The sequence below is a fragment of the Pholcus phalangioides genome, unplaced genomic scaffold (assembly GCF_987345545.1).
Source record: "Pholcus phalangioides strain wild (caught in Gottingen) unplaced genomic scaffold, Ppha-v1.0 ptg000010l_1, whole genome shotgun sequence".
Taxonomy (NCBI): Eukaryota; Metazoa; Arthropoda; class Arachnida; order Araneae; family Pholcidae; genus Pholcus; species Pholcus phalangioides.
Genome location: NW_028301603.1, coordinates 23170604 through 23184124, shown reverse-complemented (window position 1 = coordinate 23184124; position 13521 = coordinate 23170604). Strand labels below are relative to the sequence as shown.

General features: G+C 38.7%; 1 protein-coding gene across 1 annotated transcript; it reads right to left on the bottom strand.

Annotated features, from left to right (window-relative positions):
* Positions 1 to 18: 18 nt before the first annotated feature.
* Positions 19 to 4768, bottom strand: LOC149081145 (uncharacterized). The gene is made up of 6 exons (XM_089237930.1): positions 4596 to 4768; positions 4236 to 4444; positions 2631 to 2876; positions 2010 to 2284; positions 1692 to 1851; positions 19 to 143 (listed from the first exon to the last, which is right to left on the bottom strand). Exons 2-6 carry the CDS (start codon positions 4435 to 4437, stop codon positions 19 to 21), a joined length of 1008 nt encoding a protein of 335 aa, XP_089094056.1. The 5' UTR covers positions 4438 to 4444; positions 4596 to 4768.
* Between the last annotated feature and the right edge of the window lie 8753 nt (positions 4769 to 13521).

Below are 13521 nucleotides of genomic sequence, written 5' to 3'. Positions count from 1 at the left end.
GTTGCAAACGAACTACAGCTATCTCAAAAATTCACAGTTGTTTTTCAACAACTTCGATTGCCGCTGTGGCGCATGTTTTAACCAAATTTTTATATAATTCTTTATTGTTACATCAGATTCACCTGTGACTTTTTTCACAGCTCCTGCAAAATAGTGGAACAAAAAAAAAATTTACTTAAATATGTAGAATAATAATAAATTTTAAATAAATAGATAACTAAACAAAATTATGATTTCATGAAAAATATATTGTACACGCAGATGGTAAAGATAAGCTCCCAGAATGTCCAGGCTGTTCAATTTGATGCTAAGAGACTTGACTGAAAGGACACCTCCTGCTCTAAAAACATAGGCTCTTTTATTTTTCACTGAATCTTTCATTTCACATGAAACAGTTCAGAAACTTTCATTAAAAAAAAAAAAATTATGCGGAAAAGGTAGAGAAAATATTGCAATTGATTGTGTTTCCTTAAATAGCAATAACAATGGATAATTATTTAACAAATTTAACTTTGAGGTGACAATGGTACATGTATCTCGTGATAGTGATGTACGTGCGGTGAACTTTTGCACCTGCTTTTCCAGCATCTTTAAAATTGAATTTTTAACTTAATTTTTTTGCATGAATGTTAGACGTTTAAAATATAATACAGAGTCGGTTCATGTGACAGTCTGGTCTCAAGACAGTTTTGTCTTATTTCGTCTTTTGTTACTTGCTGGATTAGCCAGGTGCAATCAAGAAGCAGGTGTAAAAGTTTACCACACTCAACTTATTCATGAAAAAAGAGGCAAGCATTTTTATTAATCCTGGCTACTTTTTCGAAATATATGTATATAACAGCAGACTCTCGCTAACCCGGCACATATCAGATCACCAGGGTGTGCCCCGATTACTAGAAGTTAATTGAAGAAGCGCATTCAATTAACATAAACTTCCGTGCACTGACATGCATTAACATGTTTTCCTCTTCAATGGGGTCAACGAAACACACCTAAAAATGCTGGATTACTAGATGGCCAGATTACTAAGTCTGCTTAATTGAAAATTATTTTAACTTCACCACGCAGTTTAGTTCAGTCTTCTATTATTTCTGATATATAAGCACACATTTTCAACACACTTTTTTTAGTGTTGCAAAACATGAAAATCTCTCTCCTGGCATTATGTAACAAAATGAAAGGTTTTACCATAAGTTGAAAGGGATAAAAATTTAAGAAAACCCGATTCTATGGCATATACAACATCAAAATATAATGTTTTATATGGAGACAATGCTTTAAGAGCACCTCTCTTGCTTCAGCAAAACTAAACAAATTAAAAATCTGTCGTCCCCATTAAATTGATGGGAAAAAATAAGAAACACCTAAAAATGTGTTTGACAAAAAAAAAAAAAAAAAATTGTTTTGAGTATCAGTGCTTGGTCAAATTGAAAATGAGCAATGAAAATAGATTATATTTATGCTTCTCAATCAAAATTTTTAAAGTCAAATGCTGAAACTGGCAAAATGCTACATATGCTGACTACTGATACTACATTTGCTGAATATGTATCAGCTTTGGTTGACATTCATTTTCCGTTACTTTTTTTTTTCTATTTCATGAGAATGATCCATATGCGAGAAGAGTAACTTTTGCTGTAAATACCAATTTTCTTTGTTTAAAAACCTGATACATGATATTAAAAACTTACGTAACAAAACATTGCATAGCGATGTGGATTCAAATGCAATTTTGCTGTTTCTTCCTTTAAAGTTGTATTCACACGCCAACCGATCAGTCAATAAATACCGTAATGAGTCATTCACTGCTCGCACAACCCCTTTGCCCACTCTGGAAGACAGGTACTGGCACTGGAAAGCATATTAATTGAAATTGTAATTAGAAAGGAATAACTCCATGCGACAAACTGACATTTATAACTTCATTTGAATATTCTGGTTCTAAGCCCATTTCAGTTTCATAAAAATCACAGTAAGCATGCAATGATTAATTATCAAGATATACTTACCAAATTGAAAAAATTGTTATCATCTTGCAGAAACTCTTCCAATAAAAACATCTCATCTTGCGTGGTAAGAGGAAGAGAAATGGGCAAATCTACAGGAATCTGTGACAATTCCACCTTCATGTTTTTGTTCAGTTGTTTCATGCATTGCAGGAGCTGGTTATTCTGTTCTCGGATTTCCACGAGTATACTTAAAATCTTATCATTAGTTCGTGGACTAACAGGAGTAGATGAGGTTTTAGGAGTACTGAGATACTGACTTGCTTCTATCTCCAATTCTACAGATGGAAAAAATAATTCAATTTAAGCTAATTACTAGAGAATTTAGATGAGAAACTTACAATAAAATATGATTAAGCAAACGAAAAGTGCAAAGCTTGGAGGACTACTCAAGCCCTATAATAATTCAAATATAGCACGGTTATCTTTTTATCCCATTTCCCAGAACTGGAAACTCCACACTCCTCCTAATGTTATCTTCATATCAGAACCTGATCCATGAAAAATACATTAGACTCCAGACTAATGTGGCGAAGGGCAGAGTTGGCAAATTTCTTGTTATGGTGGAAAAAACTGCAGTAAAAACCATGGAAAAAAATTGCTTATTCTACTTGTATATCCTACCTGTTAAGAAACTATTATTCTCATTAAATAATTTCTCTTGCTCAGGCTTCAAATATTCAATAACTGGCCTCGGTTTAGGTAGAGCAATTGTATTTCTCGCATTCTCATCATCACTTTCACTGCTGCTGAGAATTACTGGTTTACGTTTTCGAGGCCTGCGACAATCATCATCCTCTATCTCTGTGCTTGCAATGTCAGTTTCATATTCAGCTTCTTTGGCTCTTTTTCTGGCTTTCAGCAGGTCATCTATTAGAGACAAGACCTACTTGTTGACAAGGTAAAGTATATAAAAGAAATATGCAGCATCATAGAACATTCAACATTACACTTGAATATATTGCCCCGCTCATGCCAGCACAAATGTGCTATGTCCTTGGGAAGAAAAAGAACATGGGAAATGGCATTAGAATGTTTGCTCTACTCATGTATGGTAGACTTATCTATGGAAGTTATTTTCCTAAAATGTTTCATGTATTCCAATAGGAACACATTTACAGTTCAGGGAAACTGTATAGAGCAAAATAAGGTATCCAACCAGCTGATAAAAAAAAAGAAAATTTTCACATTCGGGCATTGGGGGGGGGGGGCGATATATACCACACAGGGCTGGACAAATCTTTCAAAACACTCCAGGTGCCAGAACAATTTTATCAAAAAAGGTCCAAAATAATGCTTCTTTTGACTTTTTCAGGACATAGTGACCCTCTTACATGTTTGCGGACATGTTGCTATAAATTCAAAATATTTTGGGTCGCCGCTGTGGTGGTCGAGTGGTTATAGTGACGGACTCGCGATGCGAGGATCCGGGTTCGAACCCCACAGTGGTGGTCGGCTGAAGTTGGTTTTCTGTGGTTCCCAACTTCAAGGCGCAAATGCGAGCCGATCGCCCCGTTAAAAAGTCTCGCCACAGAGAGCAACAGTCCTACAACGATAAATCATTCAATCATAACACTTCACTCATAGTTAGAAAAACTGGTGGCAGATGGCAGCACTACACATAACAAGCATTACAGAGAAACAATAAAATTTCACGTCAGGTTTCACTACACGTACACTCCCGCATGTACTGATTCGTTGGGGGTTCCGCGGAGGGGGTGTAGCAGTAGTAGGTAGGGCCTCCAAAAAATGGCTCGGGGATCCATGATGTTCTTAAGTCAGCCACCTCGTTGGGCAATTTGCCTGTTGTGGCGTTGTAATTGTAATATGGAATTCCATGTTAAAGAGACCGAAATGCAAAAAAAGAATTAAATAATGCCTCTCAGCCTGCAATTTATTGACTGCATAAAGAATTTTTTAGTCCTCATGGTTAACCGAGATCTTTCCAGCCTTGATAACACAAAATGTATAACAAGGCTCCAACACTTTTTCACTGGACCAAATTCATAACTGTTGATGCTGGAAGATCCATATAAAGGTTTACCGACATTGCCTCTCAAAATTTGACTACAAAATACGTAAATTTCACAAAAATTTTAAAAACCTTTTTAAAGCAAGAACCTAAGGTTTGCCAGCTTCAAAGTTTGGTTTAAAAAAAAATTTTCCCCATTAAAATTGAACTTGATCTTCAGTCATAAATCCCATTGTTACATGAAGTGAAATGGCTACCTGTTTCATAGAGGATTCTGTTTAGTTGTATTATTTTCCAATTTTCATCCGGCTCCTCGCCAGAAATCAGAGCTTTATTGTAATTTTTCACAGTTTTTGATGGCCAAAAACATCTGGTCTTCCGGGGCGTTAACCAATTGCCGTTAACGATAACAACTGGACCATTCCCAGAATCGATTGCCTCCTCTGCAACGCAAAACATTTTTCTACTGAAAAGCAATCGAAGATAAATACGTAAATAATTTTCGAAAAAAAAACCCAGACAGAATTCTAACAAAAAAGCAGAACATGCATAACATTTTACTTTGATAGAAATTGACTGTCGTGACTCATGAAATGAAAATTCGAAAGGAAATTCACCTCTCAGGAAAAACCTCTTGAAAACAACTTGGTCCTTCGTGCTCAAGCTCAAAATCTTCACTTTTTTTAAGGCACGCAACTATAAAAGGCCATCGCTAGCATAAATTGAGCAAAAACAACAAAAAAAAAGAAAACAATTTGATAAAAGTAACGTTGTAGGATTACAAAAAGATCCAGAACATATACCTAAGACAAAAATTTTAACACCATGTAAAACAAAGACTATCATCAACATTCACTGCAGCAGAGAAAAAGAGCGCGCATTCTTTGCGGTTGACGGTTTTTCCAATGGGCACGAAACTCGTGATGTTTATGACTTAAATACATTTACACTATTCACCGACACGTCATTTCATGACCTCGATTGTTCATGAACGTCATGAAATGACGAGTTATTTAAAGAAGGTCATGAAATATCACGTCATTTCATGACCTTCATTGTTCATGGTCATTAAAAGACTTTGAAATGACGTGATTTTTTTTCTCATTGACGTCATTTACAGAAAATGACCAAATTATCACGTCATATTTGACGTCAGGCGACTACTTGGGTATTAATGAACCAAGACTTGATAACTTTAGTAACCAAACAGAAAGCTCCACAAGCCACTTGAGATGATTTAGACGCATCTGTAGCAATTACATGAGCATTCAGCGGCAGAGACTCAATATACTCTTGGAATATTGTTTGATAAGGGATGGTAGACTTAGTTTTTTGAAAATTAAGACCCTCCGATATGAAATAGATATTCGAGGGTATCCACGGCCAAAAGGAATAAATTGGACGCAACATGGACCTATGGGAAAACCCAATGGTATTATTGAACTGTGATATTTCCCTAGCCAAAGATGGAGAGAGGTGACGAAAGCCCGAATCCATATGGTTAGAGTGACCCTGCGTGGGAGAGGCTGTGGCAGAAATACAAGATAACCCAATTCTGAAGAGAATAGAATCCTGAAAGGAGGGTAGGGCGAGAATGGTTCTGAGTTTATCTATGCGAGTTGAAGTAGGGAGGCCTAAGATAGATCTCATCGAGGAATTATAGATGGTGTTGATCTTGGTAAGAGAAGATTTGGCTGCATTAAACCAAGCCACCGCTCCGTAACCAATGGTACCTCCAATGATGCTCATTAGCACAGGTTTGAGGAACTTGCAAGGAATATTTCTTGAGGAGTGAGAGATGGAGCGACAAATGTTTAAAGATTAAGAATGTTAAAGAGTGCCCTTAGAACGCAGAGATGATAATTGTTTTTTCCAGGTGAGGGTACAATCCAGATAAACACCTAAAACTTTCAAGTACGGATCGAACGGAATGGATTCACCATTAATGCTGAAAGAAGGAAAGTATGGAGGTCGTTTCCGTGAGAAAATAGAAAATCGAGATTTGGATAGAGAAATGCACAAGCCACTATCTTCAGCCCATCTGAGAATGTTAGGCAAGGTGTTCATCAACCTGGACTCAGCATACTTCCCATCTAACGCATTCATTTGGAGAAAAATATCATCGGCATACATAAAGAAATTAATGTCATAAGTAATATATGAGGTTATATCTAATGTGAACAGAGTGAAAAGTACGGGGGAGAGGGTAGATCCCTGTAAAAGACCACAGTTGGGAGCAAAAGCCCCAGATCTGGAACCCCTCCAATGAATAACATGTTTACGGTTAGAGAGATAATTAAAGAGCCAAGTTAAAAAATTTCCATGGAAGCCCAAGTGAGCTAATTTGGAAATGAGCAAATCATGCTTCACGGAATCATAAGCAGCTCTCAAATCCAGAGCGATAATGTAGCTAGTGTAGCCCTTTTGGAGGGCATATGAAATGGAGAACACCATATCTTTAATGCAAACCTCGGCACCAGTTTTCGGTCGAAAACCATAAAAGTTTTTTGGAAAGAGCTCAAATCGTAATGCAATCCAAGTGATCCTAAAAAGAATGATTCTCTCAAAGATTTTACTAATAGTGTTTATAAGAGTCAGAGGACGAAAGTTCTTCGGATCAGTTGTTGGCTTTCCTGACTTGGGAATAAAAATAATACGTCCTTCTTTAAAAGACAGCGGCACCAGCGATGAAGACCAAAGGGTATTAAAAGCATTCAGAAATTCAATCCCCTTATTTGGAAGGAGTTTATACACCTTCAATGGAACACCATCTGGACCATGGGTCGTTGAACGACCAGAACAAGTGGCTCTACGAATTTCCGTGGAAGTGAACGGTGCATCCATGTAAGCCTGGAACTCACGAGGAGGACCATAAAAAGTTACGGTGTGAGACCGGCCAGGTGAAGAAAAGTGGTTAAATTTTAAAAATTGGATCTGTACGAGAGGATCGACATAACTATTATTAGCAATCTTGAAAATGTGCCGGGAATCATCCCAAGTTTTCGCCACGATATAACGGTGTCTACGCAAGACAGAAAAAAGAACTGAGGGCTGAGTAAAAGGATTAAGTTCTTGAGCCAGAGTCTTCAATCGTAGAATGCGAAGGTGGCGACGAAAAACAGAAGCTAATCTTTTATATTTAATCCAGTTGTCCTGAGAGGGCACACGGCGAAATAAGCGGAAAGCCCGTTTTTTTTTCGATAAGAGCAATACGCCCTTCTTTATCCAACTTAAGCCAAGGTTGTTTCTTCCGGTACACAGAGTACCTAGCTGAGTTAACAATGGAAACAACATGATTGTAAATATTGTCGAAATCGTTAGTAGCGGGGATGGCAGATAGACCTGCCATTACCGCTGACCATTTAATATAACGGAATTCCTGAGATATGAATTGTTTATTCAAAGAGACGGAAATCTTAATTGGCAAATGATCACTATTGAATAAGGATTCACAGGGAGACCAAATAATATATCTATAAAGACCTGGGCTACAGAAACATAAGTCGATATAGGATTGTGAGTCCTTGCTATAAAAGGTGGGGCAAAAAGGAGGAACTAGACAAAGGTTATGATTAAGATACCAATTAAATAACATAGTACCTGCAGGAGATACAATATGTCCTCCCCAATTTGGATGATGACTGTTGGAATCTCCGATTATGATGAAATTCCCAGAGGTGTATGAGAAAATATTGTCGATAGCAGCGATATTGAAAACACCTGGAGGACGATAAAAATTAACAACATACATAGAAAAATTGTTTAGAAAAACTTGACCAATCATAATTTCAAAAAAGGGGTCAGAAATTTTCCATATCAAAGATGAGGAAAGAGATGAATTCACCGCGGTCACTAAACCACCACCTGGGAGAAGTCGATCATTTCTAAAAATCTGAAAACCAGCAAGAAAAAAGTGGTCCTTCGGTTAAAGAAAAGTCTCCTGTAAACATATCATAGTTTAAACAAAAATTTCTGATAAAGGTTGATTTGGACTTGATGCCTCGGACATTCCATTGAAGAATTCTAAAATTCATATTGTTCATAGTTTTTTTTTTTTTTTGGAAAGGATTAACTAGAAAAGTATATTTAACTGAAGAGAGGGAAAAAGCATCAAATTCACAGAAAAAATAAATACTTATTTTTTGAGAAAGAAAAAGGAAATATCAAGCGAGAAAAACACAATAGGAAAGGGAGGGGGAAAAAATCCAAACCAAACTCGATTTGATCACAAAAATAAGAATACTGAACTTTTGTCAGCTCTAACGGCCGTATTCACCAACACAGTTTCATCTGCGATCGCAGGTTAAACGATCAGCGATCGACACGGATTGGTTAAAATCATTAATTTAACCAATCTGTTTCGATCTTCAATCCTTCCACCTGCGATTGCAGTTGAAACTGTGTTGGTGAATACGGCCGTTAATGAGGTAAAGAAAACCCATTATCAAACTCGATAACAGTGAGAAAGGAAAAAAGATCAAGCGAGGAACAAACTTTAAGCGAGAGGGGGGAAAAAAGGGGGGGGGGAGACAAAAACGAAATAACGTGAAAACTAGGTTCCAACATTTGAGGCCGAGTCATTTTTCAGCCTCTTAGCTAATCGTCTTTGTTTTACCCTTTCCGCAGGAGAAGTATAGAAATATTCGACTCAGGATCTTGAGAAAAGTCACTATCGTCATTATGCTCAGGGGGCAAAGGTTGATTGAAGATAGCAGTCGAAGGACCAGAAGTGTCCATATTCACATTCGAATTAAGTGGCGGTATTATATTCACCTTATGTACAGCTAGGTTAACCGAATTGACTATTTCGGGAATAAGCGCTCTGATAGAGTCATTCAGCGATTCCTGAAGACTTATTTTCAGATCTTTAAGCACAATTGCACTGCCCGCTGGCTGTGTATCTATTTGAACAGCCATAGCTGCACATTTGAAGGAGTCAAACTAGACCCCGGAAACGGGCAAAGCCCTAACCAAGAGCCTTGATCTTCACTTCAGGAAATTAAATAAAATTACTACTTAAAATTCAACAAATAAAGAAAACTGTACTTAAAGAGGGAAACTGGTAAAAAAAAAAATTAAAATGAAAATTAAGAGAGAAAAAAAAAAAATTAAGTAAAGGGTAAGGCACAAACGCAGAACGAGAGGGGCGTAACACCAACCACGCCGAAAACCCAAAAACGCTATATATAATATATATATTGCATTTGCAAGGCTACTCGACTTTCGACTTTTATACGTGGGTTTTATGTGTCGGAAGGCTTTTATCCGCTTCTGCAGTGCAACTAATAATAAGCTGACCATATTGCTTCGAGAAAAATATATGAAACAGGGTTTAGAAGTTGGTTCCTGAGGTGTATACGCATTAGAACCCCTATAAATGCGAAGTTTCTTTAATATCCCTTTTTGTGTTATAGCCACTAGAATTAAGGCATGGAGGAAAGAATAACAGGATATGACGTGACCAGCGCGTCCGTTGAGAAAGTTTGGAGAATAAGGGTTGCCAGATGAAGCCAGTGATCTTTCTATTAAATTGACCAAGTCCAACAAGAGAAACCGCGGCTCCCAATGCATGTTCACGATATCTACAGACAAAATGTTCGGAAGCCCGTATTCTGTTCCCTGATTGGTTAATTTAGTAGAGGGTGGTCAGACCTGGCCATTTATTGTTGGCGAAAAAATAATAACGTTAGTAAACATCCTAACATAAATACCACGGGAAAAAAATAATAATCATTTATTTTCATATCATCGCTTTTTCTCTTCCTTCTTTATTGTGTAAAAAGACAAAAATATGTGGATATGCAAACAATGGAACAGATGCGCCACGCTAGGAAAATACAAACACCTAGCATAATTAAGTTTTTTTACGTTTCTGCCGACCGCAAATGGTCCTATTCGGTTCACGCGGATTTATTATTGCAGATTATATAATTAAAAAAAATTCCCTCCCCAAGTTGAGGGGTGGGTGTTATTTAATGTCTACTTTGCCAAGGCCATGGTCCTCACATCTTGGAGCAGGGCTCCCTAGGCTGGGATCTTTCGCGAGCCCCTATATGATGGATTTATAACGTGAAAAATACTGACAAGCGTCCCAGGCCATCTCGTCCATATTCCTGGGCCCCAGGGCTGGAGATCTGTCAGCTCCACCCTCGTGGGGGCCATGCCCAGGGCCCTTGCAAAAGTTGGTTCCTGAGGTGTATACCCCGAGCAGGGCCGCAACTAGATACTTCGTCATCCGGGGCAAGCTGGCATTTTGGCACCCCTTGATGTAGAAGAAACAGTTAAAAGGTGAATTTGGCGCCCCCTTCTGGTTCAGCGCCCGGGGCACCAGATCCACCTGCCCCCCCAGTTGCAGCCATGGCCCCCACATCCTGGAGCAGGGCCCCTAGGCTGGGATCTTTTACGGGCCCCCCCGGTCAGACTTTCCACGGCTCCTTCTATAGTTAATTTATACCGTGAAAAAGCAAAAAATTATGAGAATTGTCTCGGGCCCCACAGCTAGGGCCCTGTCAGCCCCGCCCATGGGGGGGGGGCGTGGTTGCGGCCCTGAGATCCCAGCCGTAGACAAATATATATAATATATGAATTGACGTCAACGTGTTCCCCCAGATGTTCAAGTCTATCTCCGCCTATGCTGATGACCCATGTCCACCCACAATTACGGGTCTGACAGAGCTCAGGAGATGATTCTTTTAACTTTTTATATTTTTCACAGAACAAATTTGCTGTGGGGGATGGGACGCCAAAGATCTCAGCTGATTGATGTGGGGTAACCTATACATTTTTTGTGTAAGTTATCGTAAATGTAATAAATCCGGTGATTATGGACCATCGTGGCCCCCACAGCCTGAAGCAAGGCCCTTAGGCTGGGATATTTTGTGGGTCCGCAGACCAAACTTTTCATGGACCCTTCAACAGTGAATTCGTAGCATGAAGGGAAATGATTGTCCCGGGCCCTACCTAACCTTGCGGGGCCATGGCGACCATTATATATTGCATATCATCGTGCCCTTCCCCCAGAACTTGTCTATGTATGCCTTACACGGGTGGAACAGTGTCATCTTAACACAAACTCACCCGAGCCTGGCGGGATCGTCTTCAAATTTTCTTTAGTATTGAAACGTCTCTCACTAGACATTTATAAGAGTCAGACTGAAGGAGCATTCGGAATTACACAATAGCATAAATGCGCTTTATTCCAACATTAGTACAATAGTTACGGAGAAACACAACCGACTGCCATGGCCGCCCGAACTCGAATCCCCACAGCAATCGAACGGCGCGCGCGTATTGAAACTCGCGCTCTGCGCTGTTGCCAAGTCATACATATAAATATAACATATATATAACACCTTCCCTTCTAAAAGAAAGTCTGCACTACAATGCACGAGTTCAGTTACGCAACCCCCTACACACCTAGTCTTTCAGGTGGTCGCCTGCGACGTTGTGATCGCCTCAGATGAGGAGGTGATGAATCAACAGCTTGAGGATCACTTGCCTTCGTCGGCTCATTTCTGGTGAACTCGGTATTCTTCGTCTGATCGGGGCCCTCTGATTTATTGGGCTGCTGGGATATCTCGGAACCAGCTGAACGCGAAGGTGACACCGAAAGCCGTTGACGCAATTGGTCCCGATGCCGAACCACGTGACCCGAAGGAGTACTCACTTCTCAAGGTGGAAAAGTCATATCACACTTTTCCCCCTCTTTTGACATATGACATAGAGTTTTTGTAATCGAGAGTTATTCATATCATATTTAAGTTTGATATTTTTGTGTCAAATAGTAGATATGTGTTTTGTGTTGTAAGAAAATTAGTTTGTTGTCCTTTTTTTCAGTTGGGAAAACGAGTAGGTTACACACCTATTTTTAGTACACACGGTATGTGTTTTCAAAATTTTTGATTTTCGATACGATCCCGATATCGTAGACTTTGACCGATTATTCTAAATTAATCCTTTGGAATTTTTGCTGCTTGGTGTCAAGTGTGAGCCGATTTTGAGGCATCTTCGTTGGAGTTTGTAAAAATTTAAATTTGTCCCAGGATAGTAAGGCAGGAGATGGCCATTTTTCGAACTTTCGTTTCCGATCTCGAAGGTGACGTGGAGAGGATATATTTTTTTTAATTTTTTATTTTTGCGGATGGAAACACACAAAATTACCGCTTTTCGTGTTTGAAACTTTTTGCCATGTCATCAGAATTTTTCTGGAGGATGAGACATACATGCTGAACTATTTTTTGGGGTCATTAATTAAGTAATTCATTAATAATTTCTTTTTTTTTTTAAAGGAAACTTACACACGTGCCATTGATATTTGTTAACGTTGAATTTGGATAATAATTCTGATTGGAAAATATTTAGATAATTCAAGAAAGTGTATTCTATGTGTCATCTTGAATTTAAAATCATGTGTTAATTAATTTTTTTAATTTTCTTTGTCATATGACGAAATTCTTCCTGTATCATTAATTATGCGTCGAAGTATGTCATGTGACCTATCATTGGAACGCGGAATTAATTTCCCATCTAATGGTAAAATTTGATTTGTATTTTTTTAATGATGTGTGTGCGTAATTAAGCGTTTTCCTTTTTGTATAACATTTAGTGCATTGTCCTTGGGATCAGAAGAGTCTCCCCGTAGGAAGAAAGTTTCGTTCAGGGCGTTATTTTTGTCCAGATTTTAGACTTGCCCTTTCACCTTAATTGGTCAAAGGTGATGTCGTAAAAATTTACGCCACGAATAAAGTGTGCGCATTTCGAATCCACGCCCACTTTTCAATTTACTTATACCCTCGAAACGTCGGTGGGTTGGTCAGTCTTGGTTCGGTCTTCCATTTTCTCTCGTCGGAAAAAAAAACGCGGTCCATTCGATGTTAGTAATGTGAAATCGTTCTCGCGAGATGTTGCTGTTCGCTACCGCAGTAGTTTATCCATTTTGTTGCCGAGGCGATCCTGAAGCTTGTCACCATGTCCAGAGCAGAGCCTGAGAGCGTGTTATGCCAGCTGAGAAGGATCCGGAGAGTTTTGTCCTATCTTGGATAGGCCGCCTGTTTCCCGATGTCACTCGAACTTGACTTGAGATCCAAGAGCTGTGGCAGTTACCTTTAGAGGATATGGAACACTGACCCTGGGTGACAGAACGTCGAGTCACTCGGAATTTGTAAGTATGTGAATTTATTCCCTTGGTTTTCTCTCTCATTCACTATTTCTTTTGAGTTCGTGGCGGTGATCTGGGAATTTGTAAATTTTTTTTGTGTCTATCATGATTCTTTAAGTTTAGATCCAACTCCCTCCCGTTGAAATTTTTGGTTAAGTAGAAAGTTCTTTAAGGTGTCTTAATTCTAATGATCTCTATGACAATGCACTATTTCGGGTTGATTTTGATATGTTTGTTTCGCTGTTTAAAGTAAAGTTTTGCTAAATGTTGATGTTGGAAAAGCATTTTTCTGCAATGAGAGACTGTTTTGAATTTGCTCAATGTCAATTTTGAGGTATTTTAAGTGATGCTGCTGTATTGTTAAAGTATCTCATTGAGGAAGAAAA